The sequence below is a fragment of the Cyprinus carpio genome, chromosome A4 (genome assembly GCF_018340385.1).
Source record: "Cyprinus carpio isolate SPL01 chromosome A4, ASM1834038v1, whole genome shotgun sequence".
Taxonomy (NCBI): domain Eukaryota; kingdom Metazoa; phylum Chordata; class Actinopteri; order Cypriniformes; family Cyprinidae; genus Cyprinus; species Cyprinus carpio.
Window position 1 is genome coordinate 1878038 of NC_056575.1, and position 23401 is coordinate 1901438.

Here is a 23401-nt window from a genome sequence, read left to right on the forward strand (position 1 = left end):
TATCTGAAACCGTGGTTCTTGTTGATTCATAAAATGCAAATCAGCAGCTACAGTCACTCTGAAAGGCAAAAAAAAAAAAAAAAAAAATTTCTATTTATAATAAAGTATTTCATAATGATAGTAATTATAAATGTTATTATTAGATAAAATCTGAAACTGAATGTTGATAAATATATGATTTTGAGGTTTGTGAATGACATTGTACCTGTACAGTTCTGCATAGTTAAGGATAGCATTTATATTTTGACCATAATGCATATAAATGTCACAAATAAATATCTGATCTTTTAAATTTTAAATAGAAAAATATTGGTAAAATAGGCCTATCCCTTTTTTCTGACAAGTTTCAAGATTTTTATCCAGTTAAAGCTTCAAGTCGCCATAAACTGAAAATTAATTTCTATTTTCTGAATTTGTATTTCATAAATATTATTCTGAACAATAAATATTTTACTTTTTTCACTTTTTTTTTCAATTGCCATCATTTAACTTACAAGCAACATTATATAATAAAGGCATTACAGAGAAAGAGAGCATTTTACACAAAGCCTTATACAAAAGAGGAGTTTTGGACATTCAGCATTTATGAACAAAAATTTGCCTTTCAGAAATATAAACCTTACACAATTGTGGACATTTGGCATTTATGAGTAAAAAATGTGTTATTCAGAACTGTAAACTTTATTTGTAAATGCTGAACGTCCATAATTTTGTAAAGCTCCCATTACAATAAAAAAAGCATTCAAATTTAAATGTTATTAAAATCACTATTTTTATATCTAAGCACATAAAATGAGAGTTTGGTGCCCTCTGGTGATGAGTGTTACTTGTTGTAATCATAGGAACTGATGTGCAGTTTCCATCTGCTCCACTAGGCGGCAGAAGCGACTTCACTTTCAGATAATTAACAACATGAAAACACATTCAGTTTCAGTACAGATATATTACAGATGACAACTCTATGACAGACTCTTAATATTACAAAACGGCACATATTCCCATAAAAATTCTTTATTAACTCTATGATGTATTTGCCAAATGACTTAATGTAAATGTTTACAGTGTCACACTAACTATACAGTCCTAATTAAATGGCTGTAGAAGTGAGCAGCTCGTATTGACTTCACAGAAACCTTACATACAGACAGCAGTGTTCTGCTGAAATCTCTCCTGCTTTCAGCTTCTGTCAGTATCTTGGTCAAGAATACGTTCCTTATTTGAAGTAAACTGTTAAACTGAATTCAGAACATGAGAAATATTAACGTAACACAATGTTTATATACAGTATAATATCTCAAAGAAGTAATAAATGCAAAAGATGAGAAGAAAAAAGCATGTTTCCTGCACATAGTGTTCTTGGATTTCATTTTTAATTTGATTCAACACATATAACTGAATATGGAGAATTATTATCAACATTGAACACTGGATCTCACATGATTTGTTTCAAGCAGATATAAATAAATGTGTTGAATGTTTCATAAGCTTCATACTGATTTGCATATTTCTCAGTCAGGCTACTGTTACTGAGTTCTGACTAAAGGAGAAGTGGTGAATCTCTAATCTGAGTTAAACTGTGTTGTTTTCACACACAGTTCTCCCTCCGTTCAGTGTAGAAGCATCAGCTTGAGCTCTGTCTTCAACTCTCTTCTCTGGTAAGTCATTTACACACAACACACTCAAACTTACACTTACTCCTGTAGCTTTGAGATTCTGAAACATGTTCAAGATAAGCATGTGCTGTTTTTTATCTTTAGTATTGTTCTGCATTCTCATGTAAAATCTAGAAATAAAAAAAACCTTAAACTTTAATCTAGAAATAATGAGATTATACCAACAAAACCGCTATAACTTCATACACAATAAAATATGATTTTTTAATTCTATCAATCAACAATTACCCTCACACACCTGTAGATGATTGATAGGTGCACAGGATAAACAATAAAAAACAGGTCCAACATTTCTGCTTTTTTAATTCTATAAAATGTCTTCATTTGTTTGTTTATTCTGCTGTAAGGTGAATGTAAATGATGGAAACATTGGTGACGCTCCTCCTCACTGGATCTCTGATACAAGGTCTCATTCTTATAGATTATTCCTCTATTTAAGAGCTGAATTATTATTATGAAACCATTTTCATGTGACCTTCATGAGATCGAAGAGCAATAAGTGCTGCAGATGTTTGTTCTGCTTATTAACTTTGTATTCTTTCTTCCTTTTGTCTGTTTGTGTTTTAGGTTTTTTGTGTAGCTTTAATATCAGTCTGCTGCAGAGAGTAGAAGCTCTGAATGGATCTTGTGTTTTCATCCCCTGCACATTTGATATTGAACAAGAATATGAAAAAGACCTCACTGACAGTGCAAAGAGAATGTGGTTTAAAGACGGAGGAAGTACCGCTGTGTTTGACTCCAGCAGCCCCAACACTGGACTGTTAAAAGGAGAAATATTTGGCACTGCTACACAGAAAAACTGCACCACACGCTTCGATAATGTTGATCAGAGTCATAGAGGGTCATATTACTTCAGACTTGAAGCCAATGGTAAACTGAAACTTAGCTACACAGGATCTACATACTCTCAAGTTCAAATTGGCGTCTTAGGTGAGTGTCATATTGTTCATGCTGCTTCTATAGTGTGACTGGACATGAAAAATAAATCTACTACTGTACAATATATACCTTCATTTTTTGGATATAATGATCCATATGATCTTGTAATATTTGACTGCGTCTCTGTCTGTTTCAGCATCTCCACCCAAACCTACACTGAGTGTCTTTCTGGATCAGCAGAAGGTGATGAAGAAGGAGGAGGAGGTGGTTGAGGGAAGTTCAGTGAGTCTGCGCTGCTCTACTAAGATCTTCTGTCCGTCTCGTCCACCATCTCTCACATGGAGCTCATCTCTCATCGAGAGCGTCGCAGGACAGCAGTATCAGAACCAAACTGAGCTCATCTCTGATCTGAACTTCACTGTTTCTCACCGTCATCATGGAGTCAATTTCACCTGCACTGCAGCACACCAGCTACAGAAGCAGATCACAACACAAGAGTCCCGTCTGCTAAGTGTTCAGTGTAAGACAGGAATTATTTTAATCTATTCTGACTTATCATCTATAATTAGTGCTGTAAATCATAAAGTAATCGCCTGAATGATTTTCTCCTCCACTAGATGCTCCTAAAAACACATCAGTGAGGATAAATCCAGCTGGTTTAGTTCTGGAGGGCCGTTCAGTGACTCTGAGCTGCAGCAGTGATGCAAACCCAGCAGTGAACTACACCTGGTACAGAGACACTGAGAGACCTCTGAATCCAGTTCAGACCGGACCAAACCTGACCATCAACAACACCGACCCGACACACAGCGGACGATACTACTGTACAGCTGAGAACAAACACGGCACACAGAACTCATCAGTGCTGCTGGACGTCCAGTGTGAGTATTAAAGTGGACATCGGATGGAAAATTCACTTTTACATGGTGTTTGCATATAAATGTGTCTTAGCAGTGTGAGGAAACAACCACCCTACAATGACAAAAATCCTTTTTTTTTAATTTCCAAAAACATAAACAGTCTCAATTATCAAGCCGTTTTGATTTTCTGAGCAGTATGACGTCATATTGCTTAAGCCCCGCCCACGACCGCTGACAGACTGTCCCATATTAGCATATTTCAGCCCTCAGCCAGTTCTATGCTGTCCATAATTTTCTCCACAATTGAGCAGCTGCAGAGACAACAATGTCTCGTAAGCAATGCAGGTGTTTTGTAGCTGAATGTAAAAGTGAACATAAGAGTCTTCATTTTCTCCTGACATCAGAGCCACTTTACTATTATTTAAAAAAATAAATGGCATAATACTAAATACCACGACATCCAGTCGAGTACTTTTTAATCTGCCGGCCGTCCAGTGCAAGTACTTGTTACTCTTGTGGACGTCCAGTACGAGTAATTTGTAATCAGCTGAGTCCAGTGGAAGTACATGGTGATCTGAAACTTGTAAAATAGAGAGGTTTAAACCTGCAGCCTTTTTACCATAAAAGCATGCAAGAATAGCATACTTTTTTTCACACAGTCAAAATATGAATTTCAGCACTGAAAAGACACTAAGGAGTTTCAAAAACCACAAAAGTATGTTTAAATGATATAAACTTTACATATAGCTTAAGCTGAAGTGGATTCTATCATATAAACTACACAACATGCTACATGCTGTGATATCTGACATGGTGTGTGCATCACAGAGTATGGTGACAATGGTAAATGGTGATTGACTATACAGTCAGCTGTGCACAGGCTGCATGCTGGAAAAGTTGTGAAATGGGTGTAGCACTGTGACAAACGTCTTTATTTACAGAAAATGCATCTGAGAAGACAGAAGGAGATTTAGTTCCCCTTTTGTAAATGATTTTGTTACAGAGCAACATGTTCAAGTTACACTACAGCATTTTAAAATGCAAGGTTTCGATATAAAACTGCACTTAAACCAGTGAAATTACAAGAAGCTGTCAGCAGCTCTTCTATAAAGCCAATGCAGTGATCAAACACTAGATGCTGCACAGTAATGGGATATTTCACCCAAAAATGAACATTACCCCATGATTTACTCACTCTCAAGCCATCCTAGGTGTATATGACTTTCTTCTTTCAGTCTTTCAACAGTAATCTCTAGCTTCCGCTAACTGTCGTACGCACATTCACAATAACACCGTTCCAGCGGATGAAGTAGTCGTAGCGTAAGGTCCGGTGAGAATATGCTAGTCTCTTGAGAACCAATGTTTGTTTACGGGAGCAAAGGAAGCAAAGTTTCCTTACTTTAGCAAAGGAAAACCAGTCTCCTCTACGGCTTACCCTTACGAAAAAGAAGTTTATTCAAGTGTGCTATTAGTATACTTCTTTTAAACTAAAAATAGGAGAGTATGCTTTTAGTTTACTTTTTATATACTTCTCAGAAATGGGGTTTTATGGTACTTCTCAGAAATATAACTTAAAATGACATTTAAGTATACTTGACTTCTACTTACAAAAAGTCTAAATATACTTGAACTTTACTTAAGTATACTTAATAAAATAAACTTGAAGTATACTACTTTTTGGTAAGGGTATATCAAAATCCTCCAACATTTTTCTTTACAAATTTTCGTTTTGTACTTCTAATTCGTGACCAGTGTTTTGTTTTGCTATCTCCGCTGCGTTTCCACATTCGTCACATCTAACGGTACCTTACACTACGACTACGTCATCCGCCGGAACGGTGTTATTGTACGACAGTTAGAGGAAGCTAGAGATTACTGTTTATAACATTTTAAAAATTTATATTTTTCTTACAAAAACACATCGCTTTGCTAGAGGAGGCCTTTATTCACCCATTGGTTTGATGAGGAAGTTTTTTTTTTGGATTGATGAGCTTTTTTGTGATTCTTTTGGACTATTGAAAAATAACACCCATTTACTGCCATTATAAAGCTTGAAAGAACCAGGGTATTTTTTAATATAACTCTGATTGTATTCTTTTGGAAGAAGAAAGTCATATACACCTAGGATGGCTTGAGGGTTAATAATTTGTATCATAAACAAATCAACATTATTGTGTTAACAGCTCAAAATAATCAAAATTATGTTTGCACATAAAAATGAAAATTGTCAACATTTATTGCCCTTGTTCCAAACCTGCATGACTTCTTTACTTTTCTGAGAAAGATATTTTGAGAAATGTCTCAGTATCTTTTCATTCAAACAATGGAAGTCAAAGGGGTCCAGTGTTGTTTCCAACATTCTTCAAAATATCTTTGTAGACGTAACTAACCCTAACTTAAAAATTGTGGTTTGTTCCTCTTTTCTTCTTTAGCAAACTATTGGCTCGAGGTTATGTTTTTTTTGGTCTATTTTTGTCATAAACACATTTGTATTCATCTACAGTGAACTGAACTTAAATTTACAGAATTAAATAACGTTAATATACCCTTGAAATGCTAAAATATGTTTTGTTGTTTTCTTATACTGACAACCACTAATAAAAAACTAAATTATAAATAAAATAATAAATTTAAATAAGATGGTTTGCTTTTTTCACTTCTTTATATTTTTTGTTTTATATTTTTTTTGTTTTAAATTAATTTAAATGTCCTGTTAGATTTATTCTTTTTCACAGTAAGAGAACTTGCTTTTAACCAATTAAGATGGTTTCACCATTAAAATTAAGAATATGTTTTTTTTACACTGTGATCATTAAAAATTAATAAAATCTATATAGACGTATTAACAAAAATGTCTAAAAATGACAAAACACAACAATATTAATAAAACTTTATAATGAAATATATATATATATAAAACTGATTCAAAATATTAATAAAAACTATGACTATCTCAGTGATACTAAAGGAACAATAAATACTAATTCAATAGTACATTTAAAATGATTATATTGTAATAAATAGCATGCAGCTTTATCATTACAGATATGTAAATAGACAAATTTAAATGCATTAAATATCCTGTTAGATTTCTTAGGGAACTTGCTGTTATCATGTTTTTACCATGGTATTTTAAGTGTTTTATTCAGATTCTGAACATGTTTTACACTGTAGAGACCATCAAGATCTTCTGTATCATAACGATTATATTTTCTCTTTCAGTTGCTCCCAATATCTCCAGCTCTTGCAGCCGAAGCAGTGTAACGAAGTGTGTCTGTGAGGCTCATGGGAATCCCTGCCCTACACTAGAGTGGCGTCTGTCCAGACATGAGCTCTCTAACTCTGCAGAAACCTCCATCAGTGAGGAGACGTTAGGAAGCACAGGAGTGAAGAGTGTCCTGACCATCCATCAGTCCCTCACAGACACGGACGTCCTGCAGTGTTTCAGCACAAACAAACACGGCAGCGTCAGAGCCAGCCAACAGTTTCAGGACGTCCTGAACTATTATTGTATATGATTTCAAAAGTATAAATCATAAAACAGGGTCATTAAACTTATAAATAAAATTAATTATATAGTTTTTAAATAAGTTTATAAATAATTGTTAACTGAAAAAATACTGGAATAACTAATTTAACTAAAATGAATTAAAAAAAACTATTTACAAACTATTATTGAACTAATAAATATTACAAAAACACAACAAAATTACTCAAACTAAAGTGAAAAGTGAAAAATTTAAATCTAAAGTTGTTGTGTATTTTTATTGCTATTTAGCATATTTAAAATATTTCGACTTTAAACTTAATATCAAATCAGTGTTATTTCACTAAGATACTGAGTTTTTTATTACTATTTTTAATCACTTAACATTTTTTATATTATATTAAATTGTAATGTTTCAGTAATTTTGTGTTTTTGTCATTTTTAATAATGTTTTGTTATATAGGTGTGTGTGTGTGTGTGTGTGTTTATGTGTCTATATAGTTTTTTATTATTGATGTTTAAGTCAGTTTTTGTTATTTTAGTACATCAGTTTAAACTAAGTGAAATTGTTGCCTCAGAAACTTGCTAAAATAAAACATAGACTTAAAAAAATATATTTTTTAATGGTTTTGGTTTTAGTTTTAGTTAACTATAATAATCCTGGATCACACATCGCTCTGATGAGACTTCACCTGATTTTAGCCTCATCACAAGGAGGATTTGTGATTCTGACTGAGATATTATATAAGCATACATTTTTCAAAGATCTGAAAACATGTTTTTCAGAAGAAGGAAAGAAAAACCTTCAGAAACCAGAGAAGATGACACATCTGGTTCATTCTGACTCAAACAGTGAGTTATTTATTCCCAAAGACACCGAGTGCACCTGAATCTCTTCATTATTCCTCCATCGACTTCACAAACGCTGACCCGCCGTCAGGAGAGATCAGGGGCCTCGCCTCGCTGACCAGTGAATACGCTGCGGTCCGACACTGTCCTGCAGAGAACAAGAAGTCGAAATCTGAGACAGAGCCCAAAAAACCAGACACGACAGCAAAGATCACGGACTCGTCCTCACCGGCATCAGAAGACGTGATTTATGAAAACACGGGCCATCGCTACAGACAGAAGGAAGCGCTGGTCAGCGCAGATGATGCTGAAAAACAAGACTGAACCAAAACCTTTGAATCTTTGAGCACCAATTTAATAGATCCTTCATCCAAAAATAACAAACCTACAGAACCTTCTTTCATCTGTGGAACATAAAAGAAGATATTTTAAGTGTTTTTTCCTCATTGTTTTAACAGGATAGTTCGCCCAAAAAGCTAAATTGCTGTTGATTTACTCATCCTCAGAACATTCAAGATGTACATTACTTTATTCTTCAGTAGAACAGTAACAGTATCTGAAACCGTGGTTCTTGGTGATTCATAAAATGCAAATCAGCAGCTACAGTCACTCTGAAAGGCAAAAAAAAAAACAAACAAAAAAAAAAAAAAAAAAAAAAAAAAAATACAGGCAACACAAAATGAAACCTGGTTCAAGAAGCTGAACATTATTTACAACAGCATCACCTGTAATCCAGTCCTGCATGGTTTATTTTTAATATGCATTTTATTATACACCAATGTATTTTATTTCCTATTCAAATGTTTATTTTTATTAAAATTTTTACTTTTATTTACTGTTCAAAATTTTTAATGATCAATTTTGTTTTAAGACATGTACTTACGCTTCATTAAAATGTCTCTGAAATCTCTACAATCTCTAATAATAATAATAATAATAATTTAATAAGTCCATATAAATGATAAACCAAGATAAAATCTGAAACTGAAACTAATATAAAAGCAGGCACAAGGAACTCCCAGTCTGATGTGTGGAAGAAAATTGTTTTAATTAAATGTTTGATTAAATTACAGATTGTGTCACTTCCAATTCCACTCCCAGAGTCATCAGACTTCCTTTGAAAAACTCTCTGTCTTTAACAGAGAACAAATGAGGGGAAAAAAGATAAATTGTTGATTAATATATATGATTTTGAGGTTTGTGAATGACATTGTGCCTGTATAGTTCTGTATAGTTAAGGAAAGCGTTTATATTTTGAGCATAATGCATATAAATCTCACAAATAAACATTTGACAATCTCACAAATAAATATCTGATCTTTTGAAATTCAAACAAAAAAAAAAATATTAGTAAAATATGAGTTTTTTTAATGAATATTTTCAAGATTTTTACCCAGTTAAGGCTTCAAGTCGGCATGAAATGAAAATTCAGTTCTATTTTCAAAATTTTTATTGTATAAATATAAACCTGAACAATAGGCCTAAATGTTTTACTTTTTGTTTTTAATTACCATCATTTAACTTTACAAGCAACATTATATAAAAGCAGCCATTAAAGAGCAAGAAAACCTTTTACAAAAGAGGAGTTTTGGACATTCAGCATTTATGAATAAAATTGTGCCATTCAGAAATATAAACCTTACACAATTGCGGACATTTGGCATTTATGATTAAAGAATTTGATATTCAAAACTGTAAACTTTACAAAATTATGGACGTTCAGCATTTACAAATAAAGCTCCCATTACAATAAAAAAGCATTGAAAAATAAATGTTATTAAAATCACTATTTCTATATCTAAGCACATAAAATAAGAGTTTGGTGCCCTCTGGTGGTGAGTGTTACTTGTTGTAATCATAGGAACTGATGTGCTGTTTCCATCTGCTCCACTAGGCGGCAGAAGCAACTTTACTTTCAGATAATTAACAGCATAAAAACACGGAAAAAAAAAAAAAAAAAGGCAAATGACTAAATGCAAATGTTGACAGTATCACACTTACTATACAGGTCTAATTAAATGGCTGTAGAAGTGAGCAGCTCGTATTGACTACACAGACTTCACTTTCAGCTTCTGTCAGTATCTTGGGCAAGAACATGTTCCTTATTTGAAGTAAACAAACTGAATTCAGAGCATGAGAAAATATTAACGTAACACAATGGTGATATACAATATAATATCTCAAAGTAGTAAAAAATGCAAAAGATAAGAAGAAGAAAAAGCCTGCAAATAGTGTTCTTGGATTTCATTTTTAATTTGATTCAACACGTATTACTGAATATGGAGAATTATTATCAACATTGAACACTGGATCTCACATGATTTGTTTCAAGCAGATATAAAGAAATGTGTTGAATGTTTCATAAGCTTCATACTGATTTGCATATTTCTCAGTCAGGCTACTGTTACTGAGTTCTGACTAAAGGAGAAGTGCTGAATCTCTAATCTGAGTTAAATTGTGTTGTTTTCACACACAGTTCTCCCTCCGTTCAGTGTAGAAGCGTCAGCTTGAGCTCTGTCTTCAACTCTCTTCTCTGGTAAGTCATTTACACACAACACACTCAAACTTACACTTACTCCTGTAGCTTTGAGATTCTGAAACATGTTCAAGATAAGCATGTGCTGTTTTTTAATCTTTAGTATTGTTCTGTATTCTCATGTACAAATCTAGAAATAAGATTATACCAACAAGAGAGCTATAAATTCATACACAAAATATAATTTTTTAATTCTATCAATCAACAATTACCCTCACACACACCTGTAGATGATAAATCTGCTTTTTTAATTCTATAAAATGTCTTCATTTGTTTGTTTATTCTGCTGTAAGGTGAATGTAAATGATGGAAACATTGGTGACGTTCCTCCTCACTGGATCTCTGATACAAGGTCTCATTCTTATAGATTATTCCTCTATTTAACAAAATTAATTATTATTATGAAAGCACTTTCATGTGACGTTCATGAGTTAAAGAGCATTAAGGTCTGCTGAAGTGTGTTCTGCATATTGACTTTGTATGATTTCTTCCTTTTGTCTGTTTATCTTTGTTTTAGGTGTTTTGTGTGGATACAAAATCAGACTGCCGAAGAAAGTAAAAGCTCTGGAAGGATCTTGTGTTTTCATCACCTGCACATTTGATATTGATCAACAATATAAAGATGACCTCACTGACAGTGCAAAAAGAATGTGGTTTAAAGCCGGAGGAAGTACCGCTGTGTTTGACTCCAGCAGCTCCAACACTGGACTGTTAAAAGGAAAAATATTTGGCACTGCTACACAGAAAAACTGCACCACACGCTTCGATGATGTTGATCAGAGTCATAGAGGGTCATATTACTTCAGAATTGAAACCAATGGTAAATTGAAACATAGCTACACAGGACCTACATACTCTCAAGTTCAAATTGGCGTCTTAGGTGAGTGTCATATTGTTCATGCTGCTTCTATAGTGTGACTGGACATGAAAAATAAATCTTCTACTGTAAGAAATAAACTTTTATTTTCAATTATAACGATCCATATGATCTTGTAATATTTGACTGAATCTCTGTCTGTGTTTCAGGATCTCCACCCAAACCCACACTGAGTGTCTTTAAGGATCAGCAGAAGGTGATGAAGAAGGAGGTGGAGGTGATTGAGGGAAGTTCAGTGAGTCTGCGCTGCTCTACTAAGATCTTCTGTCCATCTCGTCCACCATCTCTCACATGGAGCTCGTCTCTCATCGAGAGTGTCACAGGACAGCAGTATCAGAGCCAAACTGAGCTCATCTCTGATCTGAACTTCACTGTTTCTCACCGTCATCATAGAGTCACTTTCACCTGCACTGCAGCACACCAGCTACAGAAGCAGATCACAAAACAAGAGTCCCGTCTGCTAAGTGTTCAGTGTAAGACAGGAATTATTTCAATCTATTCTGACTGAATCTATAATTATTGCTGTAAATCATAAAGTAATCACCTGAATGATTTTCTCCTCCACTAGATGCTCCTAAAAACACATCAGTGAGGATAAATCCAGCTGGTTTAGTTCTGGAGGGCCGTTCAGTGACTCTGAGCTGCAGCAGTGATGCAAACCCAGCAGTGAACTACACCTGGTACAGAGACACTGAGAGACCTCTGAATCCAGTTCAGACCGGACCAAACCTGACCATCAACAACACCGACCCGACACACAGCGGACGATACTACTGTACAGCTGAGAACAAACACGGCACACAGAACTCATCAGTGCTGCTGGACGTCCAGTGTGAGTATTACGAGTAGGGGTGTAGCCTAACGATTCACTCGTTTTTCTCGATGCATCGATTGCAAACCCTGACAATGCATCGATCTTGAAACATGATTTTTAATCATGAATAGACGATTTCTGATGTTAATCGATTTAAAATGCTAAGAATCGAATGAATTGTGATTTCTATAGTGATTCAATGCTTTCAAAATATATACACATTAAATTACTACAAGCACAAATCAATGGAGACCTTAAACAGTGTTCGTGTCTCGCATCTCTCCTTCACGTGCTGCACTATTTACCGCCTGTGGCTGTCACAGGATTCATCTCACGGACACATTTTTTTAGCAGCTGATGTGTGATCTCTCCTTAGTACTCGTGGCCAGTAATGCTAAAGTGAAGTAGTTTTACATTTCTGTAGTTTTTCAATGGCTCTCGGTCATACCGACGACATGAGTTGTCCAAGGTTACGCATTTATTGCATGAACAGAGCAAAAATGTAAGTGTCTAAAGCATACAGACAGTTCCACTGAATGATAAATGTGTTTTAACAATATCGTTAAACTGAATTGTTATGCCCTGTCTAGGGGTAGAGCGCAACATGGACAAAAATTAGTGTGAACAATCAACTTTTTTTGAATATTTATTTGGGAGTCCAATTTCAGGAGCCGACGGTGCCAAAATAATAAACAAAACATTCTAAATATTAAACCCTCTAAATTACCTATCCAAAATAAAATAAAAAATTTAAATAAAAAAATACAACTCTCTAACCTAACTACCTAATCCAAAAACAGAGATCCAAATGTTACAAAAACAAAAGATGGCGTCTGACTTCTTACTTTCCCAAAAACTATTTACAATATTCACAATAAATATTTAAAAAGAAAAATCAAGTTCAGAGGGATAATCCAAAATCACAATCGTACAACAGGCAAGGGTCGGGTAAGCCAGAGGAGCGTTACAAAACAACAAATATCCAAACAATCTCTCTCGAAGCATACGTAAATCAGCACAAGCACAGCACAAACGCCCCCCATTAAAGGAAATGCTGTCATCTCTTTTAAAGGAGATGAGACCAATCAGAGGATGACAGCAATGAGTCTGCAGGAACCAATCAGCAGCAACCTGGGCAGACACACACAAACCAGCAGAACAAACACAAAACTATAGGGTCTTAACAGAATGTATGAAGGAAACTGTTAAAATAACCACAGCATTAACAACAACCTTGAAATAAGAGCGCAAGGTTTATCTGACAATCAGATGCATGAAAGTAGTGTTTGTTGCTGGGTCATTCTTCATTTGTGGTGTCCCTCTGCTTTACAACAGCTGAAATAAACTTTAAATACCAATAAATCATAAAATGTCTACCCAAAGATTCAGAGCCCTAATTACGAGTCTTTACTCATACAAATATTAGAAATATTTAAAGTCACTTGTTTTGCACAGTGTAGCATTACCAACCTTTATACTGCATATAATAGATGTTCAATATGACTATATATTGTGCCTGCCTACATTTCTTTCTATTCTTTTAGATGCTCCTAAAAACACATCAGTGAGGATAAATCCAGCTGGTTTAGTTCTGGAGGGCCGTTCAGTGACTCTGAGCTGCAGCAGTGATGCAAACCCAGCAGTGAACTACACCTGGTACAGAGACACTGAGAGACCTCTGAATCCAGTTCAGACCGGACCAAACCTGACCATCAACAACACTGACCCGACACACAGCGGACGATACTACTGTACAGCTGAGAACAAACACGGCACACAGAACTCATCAGTGCTGCTGGACGTCCAGTGTGAGTATTAAAGTAGGGGTGTAACGATTCACTCGTTTTCTCGATGCATCGATCTTGAAACATGATTTTTAATCATGAATAGTCTATTTCCAACATTAATCGATTTAAAATGCTAAGAATCAAATGAATCGCGATTTCTATAGCGAGTCGATGCTTTCAGAATATACACAAATTAAATTACTACAAGCAGAAATTAATGGAGACTTTGAAAAGTGTTTGTGCCTCGCATCTCTCCTTCACGTGCTGCACTATTTACCACCTGTGGCTGTCACAGGACTGTGCTCACGCTCAGTTCGTCTCACTGACACATTTTTAGATTGTTTTGTGTGATCTCTCCTTAGTACTCGTGGCCAGTATTGCTAAAGTGAAGTAGTTTTACTTTTCTGTAGTTTTTTCAATGGTTCTCAGTCATACCAATGACATGAGCATTCGAAGGTTACGCATTAATTGTATGAACAGAACAAAAATTTAAGTGTCTAAAGCACAGTTCCATTGAATGATAAATGTGTTTTAACAATGTTGTTAAACCAAATGTACGAATGAAACTGTTAAAATAACCACAGCATTAACAACAACCTTGAAATAAGAGCGCAAGATTTATCTGATAATGCATGAAAGTTGTATTTCTTCATTTGTGGTGGCAAGTGGTGTCCCTCTACTTTACAACAATTGAAGTAAATTTAAATACCTACTAGATAGTAAAGTTTGTAGGCAAACTTTAAGTTGTTTTGAAAAAAGCTTAGTCAGAAAGTTTGAAGTTTTAAAAGCTTAAAGTTTGTGGGTTTTCGATTTTAACTAATTTGAAGTAATTTTAAAGCATGATTAGCAAGTGAATAGTATGTCGGTAAAATGATTAGCAAGTTACTAGCATGTCACTAGCATGTTTCCAGCATGATTAGCATGTCACTAGCATGTTGCTGGCATTATTTGCAAGTAACTAGCATGTTGTTAACATGATTAACAAAGTTACTTGCATGTCCTTAGCATGTTTCTAGCATGTTGTTAGCATGATTAACAAGGGATTATCATGATGCTAGCATGATTAGCAAGTGACTAGCATTTTGCTAGCATGACTAGCAACTGACTAGCATGTCTTTAGCATGATTAGGAGTTACTTGCATGTCTTTAGTATGTTGTTAGTATGTTGTTGTTAGCATTATTAACAAGTCACTAGCATGTTGTTAACATGTTGTTAGCATGATTAATAAGTGATTAACATGATGCTAGCATGATTAGCAAGTGACTAGCGTGTTACTAGCATGACTAGCATGTCATTAGCATGTTAGCATGATAAGCAAGTGACTAGCATTTCATTAGCATGTTAGCATGATTAGCAAGTGACTAACATGTCATTAGTATGAATAGCAAGTTACTAGCATGTCGCTAGCATGTTTCCAGCATGATTAGCAAATGAGTAGCATACTATAGCCTTTTATTTTATGAAAATGAGATAAAGAATTTTTCGTACTGAAAGAGAAGTGATCTCGTGCTCACAGACGTGCCAGGCTACATCTGCAGCTAATCTGAATAACAAGCAGAATGAAGTGATAAAAGGTTAAGAAAATAAACACAATAAATAAATACAATTCATGAATGATGCAGTGCTAATTGACATATGATTTATTACAGTACAGAAACTATAAAGTATATTTTCTTTATATAGTCTTTATTCATACAAATATTCCAAATATTTAAAGTCACTTGTTTTGCACAGTGTAGCATTACCAACCTTTATGCTGCATATAATAGATGTAAAATTTGACTATATATTGTTCCTGCCTACATTTCTTTCTGTTCTTTTAGATGCTCCTAAAAACACATCAGTGAGGATAAATTCAGCTGGTTTAGTTCTGGAGGGCCGTTCAGTGACTCTGAGCTGCAGCAGTGATGCAAACCAGTGTTTGAATTAGAAATGGTACAGAGACACTGAGAGACCTCTGAATCCAGTTCAGACCGGACCAAACCTGACCATCAACAACACCGACCCGACACACAGCGGACGATACTACTGTACAGCTGAGAACAAACACGGCACACAGAACTCATCAGTGCTGCTGGACGTCCAGTGTGAGTATTACAAGTCATAACTCATTTTTTTACAATCATTAGAATATCAGACTTTAGGTTTTAGGCTTTATGTATCAAACATGAAATATAATACTTATATGTAATATTATATATATATATAAAATGGCAATAATTATGCAGCGTTCATTTGAACTCCTTCAATATTATTTGAAAATCATGGTTTTTTTCACTATACGTTTCTCACACTACCCATTAGTGTTATTTCTTATTGTTAACAACTTAATTATTTATAAAAAAAAATTGTAAAATAATAACCATATATATTGGGATGGTCTAAAGCATTTTGTCTTCCACTAGATGCTCCTAAAAACACATCGGTGAGGATAAATCCAGCTGGTTTAGTTCTGGAGGGCCGTTCAGTGACTCTGAGCTGCAGCAGTGATGCAAACCCAGCAGTGAAGTACACCTGGTACAGAGACACTGAGAGACCTCTGAATCCAGTTCAGACCGGACCAAACCTGACCATCAACAACACCGACCCGACACACAGCGGACGATACTACTGTACAGCTGAGAACAAACACGGCACACAGAACTCATCAGTGCTGCTGGACGTCCAGTGTGAGTATATTAAAGGGGACATTGGATGCAAAATTCACTTTTACATGGTGTTTGCATATAAATGTGTCTTAGCAGTGTGAGGAAACAACCACCCTACAATGATAAAAATCCTTTTTTTTAAACCCCCCAAAACATAAAGTCTCAATTATCAAGCCGTTTTGATTTTCTGAGCAGTATGACATCATATTGCTTAAGCCCCGCCCACGGCCGCTGACAGACTGTCCCATATTAGCATATTTCCGCCCTCAGCCAGTTCTATGCTGTCTGTCATTTTCTCCACAATCGAGCAGCTGTAGAGACAACAATGTCTCGTAAACAATGCAGGTGTTTTGTAGCTGAATGTAAAAGTGAACATAAGAGTCTTCATTTTCTCCCGATATCAGAGCCACTATACTATTATTAAAAAAAATGGCATAATACTAAATACCACGACATCCAGTCAAATACTTTTTAATCTGCCGGCCGTCCAGTGTCAGTACTTGTTACTTTTGTGGATGTCCAGTACAAGTAATCTGTAATCAGCTGAGTCCAGTGGAAGTACATGGTGATCTGAAACTTGTAAAATAGAGAGGTTTAAACCTGCAGCCTTTCAACTCTTGAAGTGTAAAATCACACATACATTGCACATCCTTTTTCCTCAGATGCTCCAAAAAACACATCATTGTCAGCGTTTCCCTCCGGCTCAGTGATGAGGGGCAATCCAGTGACTCTGAGCTGCAGCAGTGATGCAAACCCAGCAGTGAACTACACCTGGTACACAGAGACAGGATCTCAGTTTGAGCTCCTCCAGACTGGATATAATCACAGCTACATTGTGACAAACGCTACACACGGTGCACGGTATGGCTGTAAAGCTCAAAACCAGCATGGCCACTGCAATGCAACAATTCAACTGGATGTTCAGTGTGAGTAAAAACACAGACCTCAAATTAATTTAATCTGATTAACTCAATGTGATCCCTGATAACAAATACTGTGAATATAGTACAATAACTACAGTAACTGCAGCAAACACATAATGCTCTAGACAGCACTGAATGCAAAGTGCATTGTTTAAGGTGAAAATAAAAGTAAACTGACATGAATAAGTTCCAGCTTTACCATAAAAGCATGCAAGAATAGCGTACTTTTTTTTCACACAGTCAAAATATGAATTTCAGCACTGAAAAGACACTAAAGAGTTCCAAAAACCACAAAAGTATGTTTAAATGATATTAACTTTACATATACAGTCGTGGACAAAAATATCAGCCCCCTTGGTAAATATGATCAAAGAAGGCTGTGAAAATTAATCTGCATTGTTAATCCTTTTGATCTTTTATTTAAAAAATTCACAAAAATGTATCCTTTCATTGGATAATAAGAATTTAAAATGGGGGGAAATATCATTATGAAATAAATGTTTTTCTCTAATACACATTGGCCACAATTAATGGCCCCCTTTTATTCAATACTTTTTTAAACCTCCATTTGCCAGTTTAACAGGTCTAAATTTTCTCCTATAATGCCTGATGAGGTTAGAGAACACATGACAAGAGATCAGAGACCATTCCTTCATCCAGAATCACTCCAGACCCTTTAGATTCCCAGCTCCATGTTGGTGCTTCTCCTCTCATGTTCCGTTGGGTTCAGGTCAGAGGACTGGAATGGCTATAGCAAGCAGAAGCTTGGTTTTGAGCTCAGTGACCCATTTCTGTGTTGTTTTTGAGGTTTGTGTTTGGGTTATTGTACGGTTGGAAGATCCAAACATGGCCCATTATAAGATTTCTAACAGAGTCAGTCACTTACTGATTTTTTTATCTGTTGGTATTTGATAGAATCCATGATGCCATGTGTCTAAACAAGATGTTCAGGACCTTCAGCAGAAATATAGGCCCACATCATCAAAAATACAGCAGTATATTTCATTGTACACATGGGGTACTTTTTTCCTCTGTGTTCACCAAACCCATCTTGAGTGTTTGTTGCTAAAAAGCTATTTTTTTAGTTTCATCTGATCATAGAAGCCATTCCCATTTAAAGTTCCAGTCGTGTCTGATAACTGAATATGCTTTAGTTTGTTTTTGAATGAGGTAGGAGAATTTTTCTTGTAACCCTCCCAAACAACATATGTTGATGTAGGTTCTGTCTGACAATTTTTTTGAAGGTTTTCTGAACCAGAGACTCAGCTATTTTCTGCAATTCTCCAGCTGTGACCGTTGGAGAGTCTTTAGCTACTCAAACTCTCCTTCTCACCACACATTAGGATGATATAGACACACGTCCTCTTCCAGGCAATTTCGTAACATTTTCTGTTGATTGGAAATTCTTAATTATTGCTCTGATGGTGGAAATGGGAATTTTCACAGCTCTAGCTCTTTTCTTAAAGCCACTTCACCAATTTGTGAAGCTCAATTATCTTTTGCTGCACATCAGAAATATATTCTTTGGTTTTTCTCATTGTGATGGATGATTAAGGGAATTTGAGATTTGTTTTCCCTTCTCTTTATATTTCTGTGAAACAGGAAGCCAGAGCTGGATGATTTCATGTTTATAATCATGCTGGAGTGCTCAAAATTGTGAATATGAATGGAAATATACTTCAGAGATATTTTACTCACAAGAATTTCTAGGGGTGCCAATAATTGTGGCCAACGAGTATTTGAGAAAAACATTCATTTTATAATGATATTTCCCCTCCGTTTTAAATTCTTGTTATCCAATGAAAGGATATATTTTTGTGAATTTTTTTAATAAAAGATCAAAAGGATTAACAATGCAGATTAATTTTCACAGCCTTCTTTGATCATATTTACCAAGGGGGCTGATATTTTTGCCCATGACTGTAGCTTAAGCTGAAGTGGATTCTATCATATAAACTACACTACACAACATGCTACATGCTGTGTGTGCATCACAGGGTATGGTGACAATGGTAAATGGTGATTGACTGTACAGTCAGCTGTGCACAGGCTGCATGCTGGAAAAGTTGTGAAATGGGTGTAGCACTGTGACAAACGTCTTTATTTACAGAAAATGCATCTGAGAAGACAAAAGGAGATGTAGTTCCCCTTTTGTAAATGATTTTGTTACAGAGCAACATGTTCAAGTTACACCACAGCATTTTAAAATGCAAGGTTTCGATATAAAACTGCACTTAAACCAGTGAAATTACAAGAAGCTGTCAGCAGCTCTTCTATAAAGCCAATGCAGTGATCAAACACTAGATGCTGCACAATAAAGGGATATTTCACCCAAAAATGAACATTACCCCATGATTTTCTCAACTCTCAAGCCATCCTAGGTGTATTTGACTTTCTTCTTTCAGATGAATCTAATCAGAGTTATATTAAAAATATCCTGACTCTTCCGAGTTTATAATGGCAGTGAATGGGTGTTATTTTCCAATAGTCCAAAAGAAGTCCAATAAAGTGCATCCATCCATCATAAAAAGTGCCTCACATGGCTCCAGGGGTTGAATAAAGGCCTCCTGTAGCAAAGCGATGTGTTTTTGTAATAAAAAAATCCATATTTAAAAATTTATAAACAGTAATCTCTAGCTTCCGCTAACTGTCGTACGCACATTCACAATAACACTTCGTCCGGCGGACGAAGTAGTCGTAGCGTAAGGTCCGATGAGAATATGCTAGTCTCTTGAGAACCAATGTTTGTTTACGGGAGCAAAGGAAGCAAAGTTTCCTTACTTTAGCAAAGGAAAACCAGTCTCCTCTAGGGCTTGTATCAAAATCCTCCAACATTTTTCTTTGCAAATCTTTGCTTTGTACTTCTAATTAGTGACCATTGTTTTGTTTTGCCTTCTCTGCTGCGTTTCCACATTCGTCACATCTCACCGGACCTTACGCTACGACTACGTCAGCCACCAGAACGTTGTTATTGTGAATGTGCGTACGACAGTTAGCGGAATGCTAGAGTTTTAAAAATTTATATTTTCCTTACAAAAACACATTGCTTCGCTACAGGAAGCCTTTATTCACCCCCTGGAACTGGTGAGGCACTTTTTATGATGGATGGATGCGCTTTATTGGACTTCTTTTGGACTATTGAAAAAAACACCCATTCACTGACATTATTAAGCTTGGAAGAACCAGGATCTTTTTTAAAACAACTCTGATTGTATTCACCTGAAAGAAGAAAGTCATATACACCTAGGATGGCTTAAATAATGAAATAATGTTTGCATATAAAAAATGAAAATTGTCAACATTTATCACCCTTGGTCCAAACCTGCATGACTTCTTTACTTTTCTGAGAAAGGTATTTTGAGAAATGTCTCAGTATCTTTTCATTCATACCATGGAAGTCAATGGGGTCCAGTGTTGTTCCCAACATTCTTCAAAATATCTTTTTGAAAAAAAGTCATACAGGTTTGGTGAGTAAATGACAGATTGTCCATTTTTGGGTGAATTATATCAATTAAAGACTTTTTATAACAGAGTACTATTGTAGTCAGAAGAGTAAAATGAGTTCTTCAGCACAATAATGGCACTTTCACCAGTGTGGTGTTTTGTAGACTAAACTAACCGTAACTTAAAAATTGTGGTTTGTTCCTATTTTCTACTTTAGAAAACTATTAGCTCTAGGTTATGTTTTTTTTTTTTTTTTTTTTTGTCTATTTTTCTCATGAACTTTTTTGTTTTTATTTTTTTTTATTTTAGCTTAATTTTAGATATTTGTATATTTTTGTTTAACCAATTTGCTGAAATACTAAAATATGTTTTGTTGTTTTCTTATAATATACTGACAACCACCATAAAATACTAAATTATAAATAAAATAAAATAAATTTAAATAAGATGGTTTGCTTTTTTAACTTCTAAAAACTGTACATTTAACAGTATTTTACTGTAAAATTACATTAAATGTCCTGTTAGATTTATTGTTTCACAGTAAGAGAACTTGCTTTTAACTGATTAAGATGGTTTTACCGTGACATTTTTAGTGTTTTACAATTAAATTTAATAACATGATTTTTTTTTATACTGTAGAGATCATTAAAAATTTATAAAATCTATACAGACGTATTAACAAAATGTCTAAAAATGACCAAAACACAACAATATTTATAAAACTTAATCTCAGTGATACTAAATTAACACTAAATACTAATTATATGTACTAAATAGCAGCTTTATCATTACAGATATGTAAATACAAATTTAAATGCATTAAATATCCTGTTAGATTTCTTAGGGAACTTGCTGTTAACATGTTTTTACCATGGTATTTTTAGTGTTTTATCCTTCAGATTCTGAACATGTTTTACACTGTAGAGACCATCAAGATCTTCTGTATCATAACGATTATATTTTCTCTTTCAGTTGCTCCCAATATCTCCAGCTCTTGCAGCCGAAGCAGTGTAACGAAGTGTGTCTGTGAGGCTCATGGGAATCCCTGCCCTACACTAGAGTGGCGTCTGTCCGGACATGAGCTCTCTAACTCTACAGAAACCTCCATCAGTGAGGAGACGTTAGGAAGCACAGGAGTGAAGAGTGTCCTGACCATCCATCAGTCCCTCACAGACACGGACGTCCTGCAGTGTTTCAGCACAAACAAACACGGCAGCGTCAGAGCCAGCCAACAGTTTCAGGCCGTCCCACCGCCACAAGACACACGTGAGAAACACAACGGCTTCATCTGATCAACAAGAAAGATCACAAATGATATCTTTATCCATGTGAAAAAGAAGTAGCTTAATTGTACTGAAAAATCTACTTGAGATGATAAATGATTAATGACACTTAGAGTACACTTTTAAAAAGTGTAATTATGTCAATTTCAGATCTGAGATCTCCTGAACTATGAAAGACCAACCTCTGAGCAACAAAACACTGTTTTGCAGGTTTCCATCCTCCGTCGTTGCTTCTCGGAGCTGCTGTCGGAGCCTCACTGATGATGATCACGTGCATCCTGATGCTCTGCTATGAACGGTGGGAACAAAGAAGAAAACATGATAACCACAATATTGGTGTAATATATGATGAGATAAAGCTAAATAACACACACACACACACATTATATATATATTATATATATATATATATATATATATAGCATAAAACAGGGTTATTATACTAAAAAAAATACTTTTTAAAGCAAATAAATGTTAACTGAAATAAAACACAAATAATTATAAGTACTGAAATAACTAAAACTAAAATGAATAAAAAACTAATTTAAACGAATAAAGATTAGAAAAACACAACAGAATGACTAAAACTAAAGTAAAATAATATTAAAATAAAATCTAAAGTTTTAGTAATTTTGTGTATTTTTAGCTTTTTTTATTGCTATTTAGTACCGTTAAAATATTTTAACTTTAAACTTAATATTGAATAAGTGTTATTTTAGTACCACTATGATGATTTTTTTTATTTATATTTTTAATATATATTTAGTACTATATCGTTTCTTTTTTATTATTTATTTTTTATGTCAGTTTTTTATGTCAGTTTAATAAGTTCAATTGTTGCTTCAGAAACTAGCTGAAATCAAATATAGACTTAAGATTTCAAAACACTTTTCTTAAATGGTTTTGGTTTTAGTTGATAATAATCCTGGATCACACATCACTCTGCTGAGACTTCATCTGCTGTTAGCTTCATCACAAGGAGGATTTGTGATTCTGATTGAGATTTTATATAAGCATACATTTTTTTGATGATCTGATAACGTTTTTCAGAAGAAAAAGAAAAACCTTCAGAAACCAGAGACGATGACACATCTGGATTCATTCTGACTCAAACAGTGAGTTATTCATTCCCAAAGACATTACAGACAGTCGTTCAGCAGATCTTCACTCAGTTTGCTGTTTCTTCTCCATCAGGCCGTTTCTCTGGATAATGACAGTGAGTTTGCTAATAAAGGCATGCTGTCACCCACCGCACCGAGTGCACCTGAATCTCTTCATTATTCCTCCATCGACTTCACAAACGCTGACCCGCCGTCAGGAGAGATCAGGGGCCTCGCCTC

The 23401-nt window shown here is 35.0% G+C and overlaps 2 protein-coding genes across 2 annotated transcripts in view; both read left to right on the plus strand.

Annotated features, from left to right (window-relative positions):
- LOC109053084 (Schwann cell myelin protein-like) overlaps positions 1–22423 on the plus strand; it is a gene marked incomplete at its 3' end in the record, with an annotated part of 32103 nt that extends 9680 nt beyond the window's left edge. The window contains exons 6-10 of the mRNA XM_042737547.1: positions 15699–15850; positions 16169–16432; positions 17074–17337; positions 21751–22044; positions 22272–22423. Coding sequence (XP_042593481.1) covers positions 15699–15850; positions 16169–16432; positions 17074–17337; positions 21751–22044; positions 22272–22423 — 1126 coding nt within the window. The remainder of the gene's footprint in view (positions 1–15698; positions 15851–16168; positions 16433–17073; positions 17338–21750; positions 22045–22271) is intronic.
- Positions 1546–6967, plus strand: LOC109062095 (sialic acid-binding Ig-like lectin 5). The gene is made up of 6 exons (XM_042737650.1): positions 1546–1655; positions 2021–2079; positions 2241–2603; positions 2749–3072; positions 3170–3433; positions 6635–6967. Exons 2-6 carry the CDS (start codon positions 2031–2033, stop codon positions 6928–6930), a joined length of 1296 nt encoding a protein of 431 aa, XP_042593584.1. The 5' UTR covers positions 1546–1655; positions 2021–2030; the 3' UTR covers positions 6931–6967.
- Positions 22424–23401: the final 978 nt, after the last annotated feature.